General features: G+C 37.4%; 2 protein-coding genes and 2 long non-coding RNA genes across 5 annotated transcripts in view; 3 read left to right on the plus strand and 1 right to left on the minus strand.

Moving 5' to 3' along the window:
- Positions 1-1,913: 1,913 nt before the first annotated feature.
- Positions 1,914-5,022, plus strand: LOC136277826 (uncharacterized). The gene is made up of 3 exons (XR_010716048.1): positions 1,914-2,131; positions 2,492-2,572; positions 4,024-5,022. It is a non-coding gene; the product is annotated as an uncharacterized lncRNA (long non-coding RNA).
- Positions 5,023-10,829: 5,807 nt separating this feature from the next.
- Positions 10,830-15,151, minus strand: LOC136277827 (uncharacterized). Its single transcript, XR_010716049.1, has 3 exons — positions 14,520-15,151; positions 12,208-12,374; positions 10,830-11,028 (listed from the first exon to the last, which is right to left on the minus strand). It is a non-coding gene; the product is annotated as an uncharacterized lncRNA (long non-coding RNA).
- On the plus strand, positions 11,175-11,902 carry LOC136277804 (uncharacterized). Its single transcript, XM_066160505.1, has 2 exons — positions 11,175-11,456; positions 11,752-11,902. Exons 1-2 carry the CDS (start codon positions 11,287-11,289, stop codon positions 11,900-11,902), a joined length of 321 nt encoding a protein of 106 aa, XP_066016602.1. The 5' UTR covers positions 11,175-11,286.
- A 1,696-nt stretch (positions 15,152-16,847) lies between the features above and the next one.
- The window catches only part of LOC131795523 (tetratricopeptide repeat protein 28-like), a 30,058-nt gene continuing 24,741 nt past the window's right edge, over positions 16,848-22,164 (plus strand). The window contains exons 1-4 of one of the 2 annotated variants that reach the window (XM_066159896.1): positions 16,848-17,071; positions 17,441-17,764; positions 19,180-19,419; positions 20,828-20,978. In XM_066159896.1, coding sequence (XP_066015993.1) covers positions 17,034-17,071; positions 17,441-17,764; positions 19,180-19,419; positions 20,828-20,978 — 753 coding nt within the window. In that variant the 5' untranslated portion in view covers positions 16,848-17,033. The remainder of the gene's footprint in view (positions 17,072-17,440; positions 17,765-19,179; positions 19,420-20,827; positions 20,979-22,164) is intronic. The other variant, XM_066159897.1, reaches the window with a different exon arrangement.

Genomic DNA, 22,164 nt, shown 5'->3' on the forward strand with positions numbered 1-22,164 from the left:
AAAATATATGCACATGGAATCAGATGTGAGAATAAAGGAACAATGAAATATCCCTCTTCTACAGTCTGGAGAAAATATCGAAAGTCTAATAAATACAGGATACTGAAAATGCAGAACCAATATACACATGTAATAAAAAGTCCAAAGCCAAAGCAGTCTAATGCATGGAGGTCTAATTCAGTACCAAATGTTTATAAAAATCTGAATCACAGGGTAAATCATTTTAAGTCCAATCTGTCTGGGGATATAGAAACAAACCCTGGTCCTGTTGTTAATTCTACAAAAACAATTCAAGCTCCTTACAGTCAAGACAATGTGGCAATGTTTGGGTTAGATGCTGGTACATAGTTGGTAGCCATGTCACTTGCTTCCCTCATATATATCAAGAGGAATGGTACTGTATCCTCAGTAGACTTGGTTAATATCATGAACATTGGTAATGAATTGTATTCTGGTCTATCTAGTCTATCCAGGCAATCATATTTACTGTTAACAGAAGTACCTGAAATTATAATAGTGTTTAATATTAATTATCAGCCTCAATGTAGTCCAAGCTATACTAGTACTATACATTGTACTTGTTAAGTACAATATTTCAAGAATTGTATGTCATTTGCTAGTGCTATGCAGACTTTTCTAGGACAAATTATGATTCCTTTCTTTTAACAATCCTGTAATGTAATGGTGAAGGTAAGTTTAAGATATTTGATTCTCATGGTGGAGATTCATATGGTTTGCCCCATCCTCAAGGAACTTGTGTATTGTTAGAAGTTAACACCTTAAATGAGCTGATAAACCATTTTCAACGTCTTTATCACAATCCAAATGTTTTATTTGTACTTAAAGGTGTACATATCAATGAAAAAAAAAATGTGATATGACGGATATTTTTGATCAACAGTTGTGAGCTGTCCCCCTCGAAGCAAATCATCCAGATGCTGAAATTACAACCATTCATATTCCCTTGTTATGCTGCCGGTGCCACATCTTTTTATGGCATTTGTTTTTCCATTATCAAATATTGTGGGTATTGGAATTCACAGACTCTAGATAGAATCACTGACCATGCATACAAGTTTTATAAAGAAAAACTCAATGGCGATAACCATCCACTGATTATCAACAATTTCCCATTGACACTTAATATCAGATATTAATATTGCCTTTAATTTGGACAAGGAATACTATGCTGTACATCTCTTAGTTGCAAATTATTGCTTCAGAAGTTAATCACAGATAATACCAAGGATAATACTGGGTTTTTAATGTGTATTTCAAATAATTGCTTCAGCTGTATTTTTCAGCACAATAATATGAACACAAAAGCAAAATGTGTTAAGTACTATAATATATAGATTTATCCAAGCCTAAAAGCGGAGCTCGCATTTTTTTTTCCCGCACGTCTCAAGGGCACAACGCCTTGCCCCGGCCAGGACTAGAACCCGGGTTGTTCGACTCGGAGCCCAGTGCACTGACCACTTGACTACTGAACAAAGCCGTGGCGTTGGCGTGCCCGCGGTACAGTTGACCACGCATGTTAAAAGTAGCACCTTGTACGGTCGTACGCTCATACATCCAAATTTTTTCGGCTTAATAGGTTACTACTATTTTGTATAATTATGGGGCTTCGCTCTGCGAGCTCCGCTATTATAAGATTCAGTCCTAGTGGCACACTTGATATATTTGAAAAAGTGAATGACAGATTTTCTTATTCAGTCATTGGTGGATATTGTGAAAAAACAATTCCAGAGTAAAGATGTAGAATATTGTATTAAATTAAAATGTTGTTCAACTAATTTGTCAAATGTTGGAAGACAAAAGGTAATGGCAAAACATAAGTCTCATAGTCAGAAAGAACTACATGCAAAAAGGAAAAAAGAAAGCTATGCACAAATAGAACCTGCCATCTCAGGTTAATTTAGGCCTGGGTCAAAAATGATTTTCGCCTCCAGTGCCCCCCCCCAGCAAGGTTCGCGGAATTCGCGTGGACTGCGCGAGTAACCATAGTTACTTGGAATCAAGATCGCGTAGTTCGTGAACGGCATCCGCCATTTTGAAGTGTCGGCTTTGCATTGGTTTTTCCCATCTTCGCTGGTGAATCCGACAATCTAGAGGAAGACATCAAAAGAAGGTAATAAAATTTTCTTTCCTATCTTCATTTCCTCAAAAAATGGCATGATATCGCTATCTTAAAGCCAAAGAGAACCCTTTTGAACCTACGAAGACTTCTAAACACCGCTCTCAACATGTTCATTGATTTCACTGCAAATACAATGCAACATGAATTTATAATATAGCGCTCATTTCTAGAGCTCAATAGCGTTTTACAATGTTTGTAACTTTTGCATAGAAAAAAGTACTATGTTTTGTAACAAATGCATAGAAAAAAGTTTCATTGTGGATATACCATTCAATTTTGAAATTAAATTTAGCTTGATAAATCATCTATCACATCATGATGTGTAAACTTATGGTGTTTATCAAAATTTAGGCTTTTGAATGCTTTGGAAACAATTTCTCCGAGAAGCAGATGAATTTACTGACAAACGTAATCCCCCAAAGCAGTTGTTAGGTAAGTTTAATTGCTGACATGTAAGATGCAGATTGTCTTGTCATAAATTGTCCCTTGAAAACTAAGAGGAAAAAAGCTGTACTAATGTGTGTTAGTTTATTCCGAGGTCCCTTACTGAATTGCTATAAATATATAATAATAATAATTTTAATTACTCACACAGAAAACCAGCCAGCCCTTGCAGATTCCAAAGGGAATCTACTTGATTAAAACCAGTTTTATTTACTGTTATCCCTATTTGTTTTCTTGAAGAGGTCCTTCCAGTTATTCCACACAACTAATTTATTACAAGCATGTTAATGGTGTTATTTATGAGGCATTTTTTTGGTTTTTAAATCATGTTATATCAGTTTTAATTATAGTCAACAGTTTGGTTTTTAAGTTTTGACCGGTACTAATTGCAACAATCATTGTCAATGATGGACTTGTAATTGATATATGTGTCTATTTAAATGTAAATATTCTACCCACTACACCAGTGGAGTATCTTTTAATTCAAATGCATCACAAAAGTTCTGATACATGCATATGATTCTGACCATAGCCTCCTCTCTTTGTTGATAAGACATGATTAATTATCAGTGCTTACTGTTTCCCCAAGTGGGGCACTGTTTTTTTTGTGGCAAGAGCAAACACAAACTGGTATAAGATGTGTCATCTTCTCAGCCCTACTCATAAAAGATGTGCCATCTTAAGAGCAGGATAGGTTGCCCTTGTTACAAAGTCAGAAAGGAAAATTTTAAAATTGTATTTCTTGCTTTTTTTGGTTGCTCTTCCAAGTCAATATTCCTGTTAGAAGGCTATGGTGGCCTAACTGGTTAAAACTCTGGTTTATAATTTTAAGTTTGATCTGCCAGTTGCTTGCCTAAATTCAATTTCATAGATCAATAATTGGCAGGAATTGGGAAATAAATCGGTACATGTATGTTATCTAGCAGCGATGTAAAATTATAGACATGAGTATGACCTATGAAGTAATTTGTACCTGATGGACCCTAGAGCACCTTATCTGTGCATTATTAAAAATGTCCCTCTAACATTCATTCACAATTCATAAAGCAGAAGTACAAAATTAGTTTAGACCAAGAGCACACATAAACTTGCTAAAGACATGCACATACATTGTAATTTTAACCTTGCAAAGCCCAATAAAAAGACTCCTGCTGTGACATGGCTAGGGTCACTTTACCTGATTAGAGTGTTAATTATTACTTTCTTAAGCAGAGGTTTCATTAAGATTTTGAGGTGATGGGAAATGTACAAGGAAGCAGGCAAAATATGTTTTGATTCTGATTTATGTCAGTCACAACATGCAGGAATAATTATGTTCCCAGCCAGTCAATTTGCCCAGTGTCAGGCCCGTGAAACCCCTGCTTAAGCTTATAGTATTCAGTGAGATATTATGGAAGGCAGTGTTGCCATAATGCCTGTTGTTGTTGGTCTTCTTACAGGCCTGGCATCCAAACATTCTTGAGCCATGGAAACCAAAAGTGGAATGTTTTGCTTAACATCTACTTTGAACAGAATTTTACCAACTTAAGGGAAAAAATATCACTGGCTTCATTAATTCTTTGCAGGAGGAAAGGAGCTGTCACATGCTTTTCCAAAATCAATGATGTAGCCATGTTTGTTACTCACAAGAAAATTATTAGCCTTCAAATCACAATGAAGAAAGCCTTTTGTGTGAATATGTGAAAGGGCTTCTGTCAAATCATGTGAAATAATTAACCAGTCATTTGTTATGAGTGAGCTTTGCACATTCTGTATTGTTGCACTGTTTTTCTGACAAGACAATAGTTTGCTTATTGTTACAGATGTATTGTCTTCCCCTTTAAACTCCATTATTAAGGAAATGGGCTGCTTTTGAAGCTGCACACCTTTTATGGTTGGGATATTTTTATGTGCGAGTGCCTGCATAATGTGAGCCTCCTTCATTATCTCTGTGGTGTCCTGAATCAGAGACTGTTTTTCCACAACCTTTATATCAAATCGTGTGTACTGTCTCAGAAGGCATCAACCATAGGATCCTTCTCCCAGTATTATATTCTCTCCATTGGTTGGAAGAAGTTCAGTATGATTGATTAAGTTTACAATGGATTATTTGGTACTTGCATTCCTTTTAAAAAACTGGAAAATGAAGGCAAATATATTATAGAGAGTGTGCTTAAATAAATGCTAGATTGCAACACAGTAAAGGTGAAGATTGTTGATCTCATTGTTTGGTATGCAAGTTACTGCAAAGTAACTAAAAACATTACTCCTCCTCCAGATGGACTAGACATTAGCATTGGATTTTATTTTTTTCTTGGCGTACTCTCCCTCGACGCTGCCGCTTTTTCTCAATTGCGTCTTTCTTTTTTTGGAGCTGAAGTTCCTTCACTTTTGTTTGTGCTTCAGCAAAGCTTATTTTAAATATTTTCTCAAAGTGGCCATTCACTTTTGAATAAATGTGTTTTGCAGCAGTTTTAATGGCTTTTTGCGTTGGTTTCACTTTACTTTGTGTCTTCACCCCACTTTCAATAAGGGCCTCTTTTAAAAGTTTTCATGTTTTGAAAGTTTCTCCACTAGGGAAAAAATTATGGATGGCATAATTTGACAGTGTGTGCTGTTTCTTCTGCGCTGTATTAAGAGCTTTCCAGTTTACCATTGAAAACGTGTCTTGGTACTGAGCCCTGGCTTTTGAGTTCATCTTTCGGAAAGAGCTGTAAATTGTTTTGGATTTCTTGACGTAGGTAGAACGTTCGACCGCAAAGACTTCCTGACTGTCACCCTCGAACGCTGCAAGATAGTTCTTCCACTTTTCACTAGGGTTAGTTTCAACCGAAGCATTTCCAACCTTACGAAAGCTCTCCTTTACAGCAACTCTTGCAAATCCACAATTAAAAATGACAGACATTTTCGTTTCACACGAATACACTTAGCTCGTTATCGAGTAGTACCGTTGTTAGGGGAACAAAACCTTGAAGAGTTTCAAGGAATCAGTGCGATAACTTTCAAGTTTTACGCCAAAATTGTAATTCAGTCTCGTTATATGATACTACTTGGGATAAAATTACAAACGTTCTCTATTCTTACCGCCCAAATTTGCAATTGTGTTTTATTAGAACTGTCAAAGGCGATCTAACCCTAGATTTACAGAGATGCAATCGACCTCAGAAAACGAGAAAAAGAAATAGATATCATCAAAAGTATACAAAGTTTGCCTGTATTACTTCTGAGATTGCTCTTATTAGTATTTGGTAGTGTATCAGCCGTTAAATTATTGCTTCTGAACACTCGCGTGACTCGCGTGTCAAAATGGCGGACGCTAAGTTGAATTACGTGACTGCGAGTTTTCAAAATTCCCACCTCTTAAACAGTTTTAATTTGTCTTTTTTCCAAATAAATAGGAACCTGTGGGATTACTTTCGTTGATAGCGGTTGGGACCAGGTAAAGGCTAAGATGTTTTCGGGCGAAAACCATGATAGAGGAAGCAGCTTCGCAGAGACAAAACTTGATTTAATCTGCCTAGCACATCTCTCTTTTTTTTGGCAGCCATTCCAAGTGGGAAAACAATGAAAAACGTCTCAAATATTCATAGCGATAACTGCATTTTGATTTGCCTTGTGTTTAGTGGTGGGAATTTGCTCAAGAAAGCAACCGGGTTACAATCAAAACGCAGGTTACAAATTATTTACTAAAGCCAGCGGATACACTTGGCGATTTTTTTCGTCGATCGCAACAATGTGGCACTTCAGCCTTGATCCCAGGTTCCATCGGGTGACATTTAAAAAATTGCGGGAACCAATGTAAACAAACAAAATGGCGACGGCGAAGCGAAAAAGATTGTTAGCTGTTTCAAAATGAGAGGGCATGCTCGGCGCATTTGATTTACAATCGAAATTAGATTTGAATCTGTTGCTAGTAATTACAAACTTGTCGCTCGGTCGTTTTGCCGATGTGAACGTTCTTTTGATCAATATAAGCTTAATGTGACTGGGATAGGAAGACAGGCAGTTCCCAGAATGTGACTGATTGTGTAGATGAAGATGGAACATTGATTGAAGTGGATTGTGGTGGTACACTTGATTTAGAAAACTGTTGTCGACCTACTGATGGTGTTTGTTGTCGAGATTGATTGCGTGATTGTAAAGGTAAGGGCAGGTAAGGTGAGAACCTCGAGATTTTTGGTGGCTAGGTTTACCCACAGTTGAAAAGTGGTTTTGGCGTGAATTTGCAACAGAAGTAGGCCTCTCTGTGATATGTGCTCTTTCTTGAGTTGTCTTGTGTTGAACACTTGGTTGTGGTATAATTAGCTGTTCCAGATTTCTAGTTATCATATTTCCCCCGTCATAAGGCTTGTAAAAGTCTGAATAGAAGCATGTATTGCTGGCTGGCTTTCAGGCTGTTCATGGCTATTGCAGCTGTCTGCAATGTTGCTACTTGTATCATGCTCTATAATACCTTTATTGAAGGAATCACCTTACTCACTTATGCACTTATAAGCGGCCATCCCAGGGGGTTGACCCCGGGGAACCCCCGGGTATTTGCATCACGACATTTGCAAATTCCACCTACCCAGAGCCAATATTCTTCCACAAAAAGCTACCAATGTCCCTCCCTCGGGAAGCATAATTTGAAAAGACTCCCAAATTGTAACATAATTTCCTGCACAAATTTTAATAAAAGTTTAACAATCATATATACAGTAAGCAAAAATAGCCAGTCCACCTGTTTTCTGCACACAGCGAGGTTCAGCTTTATACCTTGTAAGTCGTAGAATGACAATTTCAACGAACATACACTTTCTTCGGCCTGTGTTCGGAAGCCGTTCATTAATAGATAATTACTGAGGTTCGCAGCATTATACCCAATAATGCTGCGAACCTCAGTAATTAACTATTATAATTATTGACCCTCATAAAATCCTATTGTTCTCTCTCTGCATTACATCGACGATTTCAGTCGCCCCTTCATATTGATGTTTTGGTACACCAACAATGCAACTGGCAAGCATTGTCCAGTAATAATACAAATTGCATAATCCTTTTTCATTCCCCAATTCAGCCATTGTTAACTACTTGCAAAGATGATATAATCATTGACTCTCATGAAATCCTTCTATTTTCTCTCTCCAACAATGCAATTAGCACGTATTGTCTAGTAGTTATACAAATTACATAACCCTTTTCATTTCCCGGAATTTAGTCATTGTTAAATCCTTGTAAAGATTATGTAACTTTCCACATCTTTCAGGTGTGTGATTGAATTTCATGCAAACGTAATTTGCATTGTATATTAACGCAATGCACTTGGTTATTTGAGTTGTTTGTTGGAAGGCAAAGAGTTGCTACTGTTTTGAAGCTTGATGGAGGATTCTTCGGAAGACGAATCTGCCATTTTCATAACGCAGAGCCAGAGGTCGGAAAATGTCAAGGAAAAAAATGAAAAACTGTTTAACAATGATGTTGAGCAAAAATATGATGGACAAAGGGAAGAAACAGGGTTACAGGGGTTAAGCGAAAAGGTTTTAGACGAAAACCAGAGCGAAGATTATAATCAGTCAGTTGTAATTAGTACTCACAGTACGAAAATTGTTATTTCTTACAAGTGAGAAAGACTGTCATTGTCAGATGTGCCCTAAATAAACTGTAAAATGTTTTCGTCTGTACGTCTCTTGGAATGGTACTTCTCATGGTGTATTCATTTACTTTTTAACTTCAGATCTTCATCATAAATTATGCGCGGACATTCGCGAATTTTCAAAAATTACTGAGTGGAAAAGTAACGTAGTAAATACCACAGCCATGCAGCAATATTAAAAATATTGCTGGAAGCAGGCTGCATTATTAAAAATATTGCAGTGCAGCCAGCCCACTGCAATATTGAACGTTTTAGCGCGTTTAGGATTACCCCTGATAATTTCCCTGCTACCAAAAAGGACCGCCACCGTTTTCCTCAGACAGTTGGACTTGACTGAATATGAATACTTTCTCAGGCTGAAATCGCCGATATAATGCTGAGAGAGAACAATAGGATTTTATGAGGGTCAGTAATTATACGGTACTACTCAGTCCCCGCAGTCCGAATCTTTCATTTTCAAGATGGCGGCGATGTTACAAATCCCGCGGGTTTTTCCCCGTGTGTCTTGCCTCGGAAGTGCAAAAGCGGTCCAATGTCCCAGTCCCGGGCCAAAAATTGGCGACAAAAGTCAGCAAATCCCGCGCTATTCCCCCGTATGTCCCCGGGGTCAATCCCCCGGGATGGCCGCTGACAAGTGTATTACTCCTGTTAGAAAAGGATCATTCCTCCATCAACTGGATGGGCAACTGCTTTGGCTGGGGACTTGCTAATTATAAAACTGCACTAATAAAGCCCCAGTTGGTTTAGTAGGCACATTCAAAACATGAAAATCATCAATGTGATGGATAACAAGTTTTTTGGTCTGTAATAATTAATTAATATCGATTACATTGATTGCTTATGTTTTACAAAAGTGTTTATGTCTATTGTTCATTGTATTTGTTCTACTTTATCCTGCAGGCTGTCAGCACACATTTGTCCACAACTTCCTCATGGTTGTTTTGCCTCTGCTGGTTAAACAAGTCATTTATACATATTCCGCTACTTAAGCCTAAGACTCAGCCTGCTGTCTGTGCAGACCTGGTTAACCCAAGAATAGCGAGTGCTATGTGATAAACATTTGTCTAGGGAGAAATTATTTATGCATATGTAATATCCAAAGCCTTGTAAAATACTATATAGAGCCACCTTAATACTATAAACATATTCAGGCTCACCAACGCGTGCACCTGTGGTAAACCGGGAGGCCAGCAAACCGTGGTAGAATTCAGTCTCGTTTCTATTTTAATTAACGCTTTCATGAACGACAACGAATAAATGCAGTATCGGCAAGGAAAGAAATAAGAGAAACTTGCCGAATTGGCTCTGGTTTACGGCAAGGCGAAGTGAAGAGTCTTCAACACAGCGACTACACCATCTGATGGTTTCGCGACAGTGTTCACATTCGATGACGTCATGCTCCCAGCAGATCGCTGTTCTATTTGCGGTTTGTATTTTTGGTGGTTTCGGCGAGATTGTCTTCACGTCACGTCATAAGCAAGCCCGACGATTCCCCACAACATCGAGATATTTCATGTAATGCTAGACAATTAAATGTTCAGCTAGAGCGTCTGATGTTCTGCCATTCGACATTACGCCAAGCCATTTCACGCAAAGTTACACTGTTTGTATGCATGCTTTACTATTCGACATAACGCTGATCCATTTCACGCAACGCTACACCATTTGTGTGTACGCTGAACTATTCGACATTATGCTAAGCCATTTCACACAACACTACATTGTTTGTATGTACGCTGTACCATTCGACATTACGCCGAGCCATTTCACGCAACGCTACTCCATTTGTGTGTACCCTGTACCATTCTACATTACGCTGAGCTATTTGAAGCAACGCTACACCGTTTGTGCGTACGTTGTGCTACTCGACATTACCTTGAGCCATTTGAGGCAACGCTACATCATTTGTGTACTGTATTGCAAATAAGTGCTAAGCTATTCGTAATTGAGCTAGTCACAATTTCATGTTCCAACTCGACATGGGCAACTAGACCGTTTATCATTTGGCTAAACTATTCATATTTAGGCTGTTCTGTTTCATGAAGGAAAACTAAACCTTCTATAATTTGGCCACGCCATTCCTTTATTAGCTATGCTGTCCTGCAGCTGATCTTTAGACCAGCTTTGTATGTGCTGATCTATTTGACATCCTCGTATTATTGGTGGGACGGCCGTCCACAATGTTAAGGCCAGGGCTCATCCTCGCGTAAGAAAAACATGAAATGGAGGAAAAATTACGGATTTTATCAGAGAGTAAGTAAACTTTTTTCAATCATTTGTCTTGGAAATATCAGATTTTGAAGCCGAAAATTAGCAATAGTAGACACTTGTAAATCTACTTTGAAAAAAAGAAAAGCATATTCGTATAAGTTTATGATGTGACGAATTTCATTTAAAAGTGAATACTTTCTTCAGACCAAACTACCCCTGAACTTAAACATATAAGAATTGCACCATTTGTGGAGGAATAGGAGCAAAGGCATCCTCAGCTTCTGAATGGAATGTCTGAAAGGATAACAAATGCGAATTAAAACCGGTCAAACTTTGGGGCTTCCTGCTGAAATGTAAATTACTGAATAAAGATTGCTAGCCAATCCCACCACTAACCCCCACTGGTTAATGAGTCAATTATTTCCAAATAAAAACTTTATTGATGTGTATCAAAGACAGATATGCACTTGGCAACTTTATTTTTTAACTTTTTCAAATAACAAGCATTCTGTAACAATCTGATGGTCTGACGAAACTCCTATTACAGGAAATAAAAAAGAACTTGTACAACTTATAGTATCATTGAGAATGACAGTCAAGCTTGTTTCCATAGCATGTCTCCCTGAGGAACAAGACTGAACAAAATTAGATGACTTATCAAAATAATGAGGAGAGTTTTTTTAACCTTGCTATAATATCATACATTGAGGCAGAAGTAGTGAAACTTGTTTTTGAGAACCACTATGAGGCTTTTACATCATGAACCCCTAATTATAATGACTTGCAGCAATATGAAATTGAGATTTCACTTGAATGCAAATTTTATTTCCCACCCAATGTAGGATGTGACAAAACAGAGGAAATAGCATTGGTCAAGAAAATGATTTATGATGACATAGTAGTTAACAAGGTAGAAACAGTGTATGATCCAGACAGTTTTAGAGAGTTTTGCATATCAGCAGGTGCAACAAAGTTATTTGACACTATTCTGGATTCAGTGATTGGTTCTTGGCATTCAACAGACCACATACATCTAAACAAAAAAAGCAGGTAATTTAGTGTTAACAACTGGGTTGAAAACGTAAATTAGCCACCGTAAAGGGTAAAAAAGCTGACGTTTCGAGCATTAGCCCTTCGTCAGAGCGACTAACGTTCGAAACGTCAGCTTTTTTACCCTTTACAGTGGCTAATTTACGTTTTCAACCCAGTTGTTAACACTAAATTACCTGCTATACTCTCCCACCGACGCAGCACCACAGTTTCTTTAGAAACTTACCCCTTTAAACAAAAAAAGGGTTGTTTCATTCATTTACAATTTGTGCTACTGCCTCAGCTGAACATGCAATACTCTTCAAATGGACCATGCTCTTTATCTCAAGAGTAATCTGATAAATCAGGAGGGCATTGAGGCCGAACATATCATGGGGCATACATGTTCCAGAAGAACTTTAAACAATGTTATGCACAAAATGTCAGTCTCATTTCAAATCTTTTGAAGATTTTATAACCACAGCTACAGATCACAAATGGCTAATAGTGCTAATAATTGATGATTTTGCAGCCATTCACACAAAAAGAAGGTCACATCACAGTCATCCATTCTGTCAATAACCCACTATTGGGCCACTTCAAACTCCAAGAAGCAAATAGGCAGATAATCCCAAACCCTGGATAATTAGTCTGATTCTTGAGATTGTGTATGGTGGTTGGACACTTATACCCCACACGGTGATGGCAAAGTTCTCCTGGTTCAAAGTTGCAGAGTATGGGACCCAATTCACTTTACTATACAGCTAAATACCTTTAATGTTGTCAATATATAGCATTTCAAAACAAAAAAAATACGATTTCCCTCTGTGTAACATTTCCAGCCAGGATGAGAATTGAACCCTCCTGCATGGTTGTTTTCACTCAATCTATGATGTTTGCCTAAATGGATCAACTTCATGTCCACTGTGTAAGGAGTTCCTAAAAAAAAAGGTAAAAGAGCTTGGTGAGACAGCTAAAAAAGCCATTCTACATCCTGCATCTAACATCCATGAAACTGAATCCCAAACTAATCACAGTAATGAAACATCAGCAGTGCCAATATATTTATTAACTGAAATCCCTGGGGTAGAATAAATTGAGAGGGAAGAGTTTGATAGGGTAGTCAAACAGTTAAATAATGAATTTCCAACCTTAATCCAGCTACTCAACCACTCACATCTTCCAACCTTAGCCTGAGTCAAACTTACAACCAAACCACACTTTCACCCAACAAGGCACCTCCCCTCTGTAGACAAAGTCACCATCCTGTTCGTGGACACGAGAGGCTTAACAATGCACAGGTTAAATGTTATTCCTGTGAAAATGGTATATGCACAGTCAGTGATGACATCAGTTGCTCAAATTGTCCCTGTTCATTGCACACAGCAAACCAGCATGAGAGTACTCAGAGTACTTGTAACAACCAATCAACTTCATTACCAAGACCAGATTCTCAGACCACTATTCCCATAAATGTCATTATTGCACAACATCTTGATGTAACAAGTGGCTACTGCCCTCATATATTTGCCAGTCCTCCATTGGTGTAAGACCCAGTTGTAGTAATGCCCGCACTGTAATTGCAGTACTTGTTGCATTTGATTTTTGAAAGGAACCCTTCAAATTCCCATGCAGTTACGAGACCTCAACATCACCATACCTATGTACACTAATATCATGATAAAAGGAAATCAGTTATATGACTCTTTCAACCTGCCAGTTCACCTTGGACAAAATGTGAAACATTTGAAGAAACTTGAAATCATTTCAGACCTGGGTTTCGTTACAGTGAGAGACCTTTAAGACCACATGCAACACCATCACATGCATCCATCATTTGCAGCTGTATTGATTGTGCCACCAGACAAGTCAATGGTACTATGTTTTGATCAAACAAGTATTTGTCTTTTTGCAAGTCACACTCATGGCCTCCAGGGTGGCATTATTGCCACCAGTTCATCTGGAAATGTTAACCACTTTTTCAAATATCTAGAAAGGATGGTTATGCAAGACTCAAAGAATGGATTACAAGGTTCAAACATAGCAGTTTTAAAGCTAAAATAAAATTTAAAAAGGTTTAATAAGACATTAGAAGCAGAAAAAGCAGGATTATGATAATTGAGTACTTGTCCATTTGTTGTAACACAGCAAGTTCAATGAATTTAGTCTATAAGCTTTGTCTAAAACTGTGACTTGAAACTAATTTTACAAGGCAGAAGCATTCTTCTCAAATAAGTATGACAGAATAAAGCTGATGTCATTTTTGTCGTAAAATGCATGAACATGAAGAAAGCGTCACCTGTTTGACCCTTTAACACCCAGATCTTATAGAATTAGTTCAGAGAAGTTAGTATTGGATCAACTTCCTATCCCCAACTTGATATTTTTCTCTATTCTTGTCTGATTGACATTGTGTTGATATTGTAAGGAGATATTCTGTCTTGGTCACTCATGGGAGTTAAAGGGTTAAACTCGTGAGGAAGAGTCCATGCACTTTTTGGGGGCAATTGGACTAGTTTGACCGAAAGCCTAATAAATAAACAGTTAACTGACAGTGGTGAGGGATTTGGGAGCGAGTGAGATAAATAAGTTCCATTGAAGTTTTTCCTCCCTTTAGCACCTGAAGCCAAAAAAGGCAATTGAAAAAATTCCTACTAAAACTCAGGAAAAAATAAGCTTCAGCCAGAGATGATGAAAACCAAACTATAACCGGTGCTAAAACACATGCCTACCCACCATGTTCAACAGACTTGGAGAGCAAAAGGGCCAAAGACAGTTGTGAGTCACGAATTGAAAAATCCACCTCAACCTCCCAAAAACGAATTCGCCGAAGGTTATAGTAAGAGCAACTCAATCCTGAAGCTGGAACATTTTTTTGTGACTACCAAGAGAAAGAAAAGACGACGTTATTTGAAGTGATTTGAAGCTTGGGGGCCACCTCCAACTTAACGCAATTTTATTTCAAAGTTGAAGTAAAATAAGATCACATTCTAAATTAACCTCTTTCATCGGATCAAGTATCTCACGATCGTCTTCACATACAACTTTATTTTACAAGTAAAACATCAACATCTTAAGACTAACCTTCAAGGTCTGCTATCTCCTCTGCACATCTTGATCTTCAGTAAATCAAATCTCAAACTTCCAAGTTATTGGGCTTTTCTTGTTTGCACTTTGATCATTGAAATATTCTCATCCGAGGGGCCAGCAAACACCTCGAGTATCCACAGAGTTAGAAATACTAGTAAACTGGTCATTTTCTTTCCCTCTCCAAGAAATATTGCAAAACAAGTGCCGATCGCCCGGTTGAAAACCCGCAGAGGCGCGCTGAAAGGATCCCAATGGTGCCGAACGCGCCGAACAAAATTCATTTGCCCCTTTGCTCCGCGGTCCTTCCCTCGTATCAACGTTATTCATTTATGATAAAACTGCGGCGAAAAAAAGTTTAACTCTCTCCAAAATAGGGCTTTTTGGACGTCGAAACAACCTTTCGCTCTACATTTCTCTCTAGGAATTTGCAATGTTTGCCAAGTGGCGATCCCACAAATCTTTGTCCACACGCAAGGATCCGATACTGTCAACTCATCCATTTGCTCAATTGATGGACATGTATGCAAATTTGTTTTGTTACATTCCCTGAACAGCGGTCAAGAAATTGTATCAGCAAACAAACAATCATACAGTAGGTAGAAGTGAGTGAAGGAAACTTATTTTTGCGTAAGACTGTACCGTATCAGTCCTCTTGTCGTACGATGATTTCGTGATTGTTGCAAGCGTTTGCGTGACTCTTGTCACTCGCACGGAAAGAGGTCACGCACCCTCTAGGTATGTCAGTATGTCAGCGTGGCGTGAAACTTTTGTTTTTTTTTATTTCCGTTTATATTAGCAGCGACAGTCGTGAATCGGCGACTAGGAACTCGCTTTCAAGATTCTGCTGGGTGAAATTCATTACTTGTCTGGCAGTTATGCACGCGTAATTTGAAGTGGACGACATCAGCTCCGTCAGAAGCGTTAAAGCATGAGTAGAAAGAGGTGAGTGGGATTGATAGTTTTTCAAAATCCGCCTGATAATCGCCTCGAACTCTGGTCATTGAAACATTTCGGTATTTTTTCACATACATGGGTGTTTAAGTGAAGTTAACTTAACTAGTAACTGAACTACCAAAATAATCTTAGCGATATTTCTCATCCCTTGGACTTATTATGGATGCCAAATAATACCTGTGCAGTGGTTAAATGCTCAGCAGCCGAAAATTTTCAAATGCCGGACATTTAGTCCATTTAAGACCGTGCCTGGCTGCCGGTCATTTCTTCACTACAATTCTGTTTTTCTAACGTGTGTCCAGAGTTTATTTATCGCAACTCAGCCCACGGAGTTTTTTCGGTGTCATAAAAACCTGTATTTGCTGCGGTGCTATTTACGATCTCGAAAATTTCTTCATCAGCCAGTACACGCATTTCTGAAACAAAATAAGAATCGATTAAAAAAAACTTCCTCAGCAGGTACTTCTTAGCATATCACTTTGCACGTGTATGCAAATTTTAGTTTAATAGACACCTTGTGCAGAGGTCATAAAGGTTGTACCAATCATCAACCAATAATCCGTTTACTCGTATCTTTCAATTTGCTCGAGGGTAGAAAAGTATGCAAATATGTTTTGTTACATACTCTGTACAGAGGTCAAAAAGGTTGTATCCGCGAGCAAATATTTAACGTCTGCTCATTTCTAATAACTCTTGTAAACTTAACCGCGGCTCCGTACTCTCTATTAGCGGCGGTCGGTTTAGTTTCGGCGAGCAATCGGGAAAACCGTGATAGAAACAAGGCGAGTAGACAGCCTGTATACTAAGACAATTTTTTTGTCCTTGGAAATTATTTCTCAGAGGCTGGTTGTTAAGTTTGAGAACTTTACTGACTAAAACGTGAAGTGTCATATCTTTCGTACATTTTTTGTTTTTTGTTTTGTTTTGTTTTTTTTCTCATCTTTAGCTACATCAATGAGGAATTTTTCCTGGAATATTCGTTGTGTGTATGCATGCATTTATTTTCGGCTCGAATTCTCCTTGCTCCCCCACATTCCTAGCACCTCAAAAGCTTCCCTATTTATGCTAGCGAGTGAACACCTTGGCTGTATCAGTGGTGCCTGACGGATAGTGCTTCTCTTTCTTCGCGACTTCGACAAGCACTTTCGAATGCTTTCTCTGATCTCAGGGCAGTTCAAGTTTTTCATGCGATCTGTCTGTGATGCTCGACTGTTTATTGATCAAAATTAAACTCTGGAGTTAGGGAGGAGGAGACTTATTTGGACAATAACATCACCACGTGTGTGGCTGTTCACACGTCACGAACGTTGCATCAAATGACTTATTTGCTGCGCACGCATCATGATTTGATGTCCCTGTAATTGATATTCGTCCTATCCCTTCCATAGACACTCGTTAATTCCTTGAGCGTGTGTGTGCATTTGTGTCAGGAATTATATTTAACAATTATTTGGATGGTTAATTCATGGGAAAGAACATCATTTAGGCCTCTAAGCTTGACTAACACGCTTAAAGATCAGTCGGAATGTCTGATGTCATCGAACGGAGAGCAAAATGCTAACAATGGCGGAACGCAACAGAACATCAAGGAAGTAAGAGGCTGACTTATTTTGTGCGAGTGCGTTTTTTTATTAGTTAAAAAACCATCTGGTATATTTTTGATTGTGTTTATCGATAGATCTCCTCAGTGGAACACAGTGATTAGCCAAAAATGTTTTGCATCTTCATGGGAAGTTGTTATTATTATACTGTTAGTAGTGTCTACGTATACACTGAGAAATTCGTTTCAAGGAAGTTGATTAGTATGTTGTCTCCTCACTAAAAAACTGAGATTTCTTCACAATTTGTTTTTAGGAAGTGTGAATATGGGTTGGTTTCTACACTGCTAAGATTTCTTCATAGCTTGTTGTCGAGAAGTTGTAATTATGTTGGTTTGTGAAATCTTCGATTTTAATTTGCAGCAATAAGATTGAGCGCTTTCAACACGTAGATGAAGATGTGTCAAGCAGCGACGAAGCAGATCCTAATAGGCAGAAGAGGGATAACTCTGGCTCAATAAAACGCAAGAGAGAATCAAAATTGAAAAATGTTATGGTGTTATTGGACGATGATGTGCGAAAAGAAGATGGCAAAGTCTACATGTTGAACAGTACAGAAATGGCTCAGTTAAAGAAGCCCGAACGAGGGCAACTTAAAACGAAGATTAAGTTCACCGAGACTATGACAGAAAAGAATGTGGAGGAAGAGCTCCGCCAGCATTTCCCAATTTTAAGAGATAATGGAAGGTAAATTGTAATGGACTGTCAGATATTTATGCAGGCGGGAATGAGATATGAACGAAAATTTGTAATTGGGTCATCAAGTAATCCCCGTATTGACATTTTTGCTCATTCTTATCACATGTCTGGTTGATATTGTATTGATCACGATATTATCTCGATAAATTCTGTCTTGGTCACTCACAGGAGCTAATGGAATTAAAGACCCATACAGCGAATAAATAAAGTGATACAAAGGAGGGACTGATTTGTGGCAATTCTCTTAGATTATTTTGATCCTTCCAAACATAAATCTGGGGAATCCACTTATACTTTGAAATAATGGACAGATAGTTTGTTACAAATTTTAATGCTGTTCTTGTTTTCATTGTTATTTAAAGTAACTAGTATTTAAGGTATCACAGATGTAAAAAAATCATTTGCTTTCAATTTCCTGAAAATTTAATCTCTTATTTTTTTTGTAAAAAAGATGTATCAACTTCTGAAAATTCTATTTTGGTATCTTTTCTACTTGAGGAGATATAAAGCAAAATGTCATTTCAACTTTTTCTGGTCACTTAATAAGCAATTTCAAAACCACTGTTGATTTTCAAAGCACAATGTACAGTTTTGTACAATTCCAAAATCCTTCATTAATTCTGAAGTCTTCTTGTATTAGTTCTTTACAAAAGATAGAGAGTTTGGTTTTGTAATCCAATTGTTGTTTTCAAGCTGTCAACATGTCCAAAAGCAACAAGTCCTTTAATTTTGCCGTTCCGGTAGACAAAACAGTGTCAAATGGTTTGCTTCAATGTGATTGGTTAACAGCCTTCCCAGGCATGATATGGAAAGGCATTTCTGCGAACAAATATTGACGCCTTGAAAAATTTCAAGTCACTTTTTGTGGTAGAGTGTTTTGGCCTGAGTTCTGATCTGTGAAGAGTTAAATTTCAGCTGGTATTTGATCAATTCATGTGAAATTTGGTTATTATGTTGGAAATATAATGAACCCCCAATGGGTCTTCTGAATTTTCTTATTTCTTGAGACAGTGCTACTTTGAAGTTAAAAAATGAGGCATTAAAATACAAATCCTAGACACCCCTCTTTTGGTTCATTATGTACAGATCAGTTTGTGCATATCACAATACATGCATATTATTTAATGGTTGGTAAACATTATCAGGTTGGAAAACCTGTACTGAGTCACTGATGAACCCATTATTGTTTTTTTTATTCTGAAAAGTTAAGAGCAGGGAGAGGGCGAGTTTCTGCACAGTCCCTGTTCATTACTAGTATGTTCAAATTAAATGTAGCAGTTCAACATCCATAGCAGCTTACACTGATGGAGTGGTGCTCTTTACATACTCAGCTTACTATTGTATAATTGATGTTTTTTTTTCTGTTTTAAGTTTTTTCTTATGAATGTAACCACAAACTTTAGATTAAGCTGTGCCACAGCTGTGCATAAAAGAGACCGACTAGAGTTCCACAACAGCCCAGAAAGAGTAGAGGATGGCCCAAAAACAGTATGGGATGGTGCAGAAATATTACTGGATGACCTAGGAATATCATGGGATGACCCAGGAACATCATGGGATGACCCAGGAACATCACAGGATGACCCAGGAACATCATGGGATGGCCCAGGAACATCACCGAATGACCCAAGAACACAAATGAGGTGTGAACAGAAAATTGGTATTGGGTCAACAAGTAATCCCTGTATTGACATTTTAGCTCATTCTTATCACATGTCTGGTTGATATTGTATTTATCACGATATTGTCTTGATAAATTCTGTCTTGGTCACTCACGGGAGTTAAGGGAATTAAAGACCCATACAGCGAAGTCAATTCAAGTGTTTATAAAGGAGGGACTGATTTGTTGGCTATTCTCCTAGGGGAATCCATTTATACTTTGAAATAATAGACAAACAGTTTTTTACAAACTTTCATGCTGTTCCTGTTTTCATTGTTATTTAAATTAACTAGTATTCAAGATACCAGAAGGAAAAAATCATTTCCTTTCAATTTCCTAAAAATTTATTATCTTATATATTTTTAAAAAAGATTTATCAACTTCTGAAATTCTATTTTGGTATCTTTTCTACTTGAGGAGATACAAAGCAAAGGGTAATTTGAGAGTGGAACATAAGGCATGAGACTGATGACGCTTCATGTCAACTTCTTCTGGTCACTTAATTAACAAATTTCAAAGCTATTGCTGATTTTCAAAGCACACTGCACAGTTTCATACAGTTCCATTCCAAAATCATTCATTCGTTTTCAAGTCTACTTGTATTAGTTCATGCCAAAAGATAGAGAGATTGTTTTTGTTATCCAATTGTTGTTTTCAAGTTGTCAACATGTCCAAAGTGACAAGTCTTTTTTGCCATTCCAGTTGGCAAAACAGTGTCAAATGGCTTGCTCCAATGTGATTGGTTAACAGCCTTCCCAGGCATGATATGGAAAGGCATTTCTGTGAACAAATATTGACACCCTGAAAAAGTCACTTTTTCTGGTAGAGTGTTTTGGCTTGAGTTCTGATCTTTGGAGAGTTTAATTCCAACTGGTATGTGGTCAATTTATGTGAAATTTGGTGATAATGTTGGAAATCTAATGAACCCATAGAGGGTCTTCCAAATTTTCTTTTCTTGAGACATCCACATCAAAAAATTTTCTCAAAAGTGCTACTTTGAAGTTAAAAAATGAGGTATTAAAATAAAAATCCTAGTCACCCCTTTTTTGGTTCAGTATGTGCAGATCAGTTTGTGCATATCACAATGCATGCATATTATTTAATGGTTGATAAACATTGTCAGGTTGGAAATCTGTACTGAGTCACTGACAAACCCATTATTGTTTTCTTTTATTCAGAAAAGTTAAGAGCAGGGAGAGGGTGGGTTTCTGCACAGTCCCTGTTTGTTAATAGTACGTTTAAATTAAGTGTAGCAGTTCAATATCCATAGCAGCTTACACTGATGGAGTGGTGCTCCGTACATACTTCAACCTACTATTGCATAATTGATTTTTTTTGTGTGTTTTAAGTTTTTTCTCATGAATGTATTCATTATAACCACAAATTTTTAGATTTAGCTGTGCCTCAGCTGCAGATAATAGAACAAGACTTGAGTTCCACAACAGCCCAGGAACAGCATGGAATGGTTCAGGAACAGTATGGGATGGAACCAAGATTAACAGGCTTATTAGGAGGAATTCTGTCCTTTATGTACTTTTTGAGGTTTGAATAAAAAAATGTTTTGCTCTATAGCTTTGCATATGTACAGATTTTCTAGGTGATTCAATAAGATTTTTTACATGATAGAATTATGTTATTTCTTTTAATGGTAAATTAGAATTAGGTTAAAAGTCTGCTCTGAAATCATGGGCATAAGTATTAAGAAGCAAGGAGAAGAGGTATTCCCTCTGCTTGAGAAGCTAGTCCCTGACAGGTTCTGTCCAATCATATTTCTCTTAAAGTAAAACTTTATGTTTTATTATAATGGTGCAGAAATCTCCTCCCTATTTAATGTGATAACTAAACTAGAAATTTTAGTTATCAGAAGGATAAGTTTTTCTTAGTGATTCCAGCAAAAATTCTTATACAACTCTTGGAATTTTGTGAAAAGGCTGAGAATTACTGGTGTTTTCAAATTTTAAAGTTACCAGTTCTAAGGAGAGGTGAACTATTGAGGCCTCATAATTTTTACATGGTTTGATTTTTACATTGCAATCAACCCTGAAGATGGATAAAAAAATCATACCGAGGAATGCTACATGGTGCTGCATGCTGCATCGTAATAAAAATACTACTATTACTTAAAATACATCTATTATGACTCCCAATATTTTTGTTCAAACTGAATCTTTAGGTCCAAGTACTACTTAATCTGTACATCTGTGTTAAGTAATTCTGTTGTTCCCCTCAAAACACATTATGCCATGTACACCAGCGAAGCATGCTGGGTAGACTTGCAGTGCACATGTATGACTTTCAGTAGGTGTGACCAAGTCAGCCAAGTGTGAAGTTCAACCCAAAACTTTGAGTGGAGAATTTAATGCCCAAGGAAATCTTGAATGTTCAAATGAAGACTTGAATGTTGGTGCAAAGACTTGATTGTTGAAACAAATAGTTGAGTTTTGAAGAAAGATCTTCAAGCTTAAATTTTTTTTGGCATGTTTGAACTTAGATTGATTGCAATAAGGTATAAGTTTTAAGGCAAAAAAAGGCTTTTGTTCTTATAGGTTGGTTTTTAAAGCATAAATGTGATGTTTAACAGAAAAAATTGAATGATAAAAATGAAACTTGAATGTTGAAAATAAAACTTGAATGTTGAAAATAAAACTTGAATGTTGAAAATAAAACTTGAATGTTGAAAATAAAACTTGAATGTTGAAAATCAGTAAATGAAGTGTCAGTCTGTACT

This window comes from Pocillopora verrucosa, chromosome 13, assembly GCF_036669915.1.
Source record: "Pocillopora verrucosa isolate sample1 chromosome 13, ASM3666991v2, whole genome shotgun sequence".
Taxonomy (NCBI): Eukaryota; Metazoa; Cnidaria; class Anthozoa; order Scleractinia; family Pocilloporidae; genus Pocillopora; species Pocillopora verrucosa.

Bases quoted from the DNA above. Each gene is read 5' to 3' on its own strand.
- LOC136277804 (XM_066160505.1), top strand. From the start codon at position 11,287: ATGATTTATGATGACATAGTAGTTAACAAGGTAGAAACAGTGTATGAT. The intron at 11,457-11,751 runs GTAATTTAGTGT...CTGAACATGCAA, and splicing joins CATCTAAACAAAAAAAGCAG to TACTCTTCAAATGGACCATG.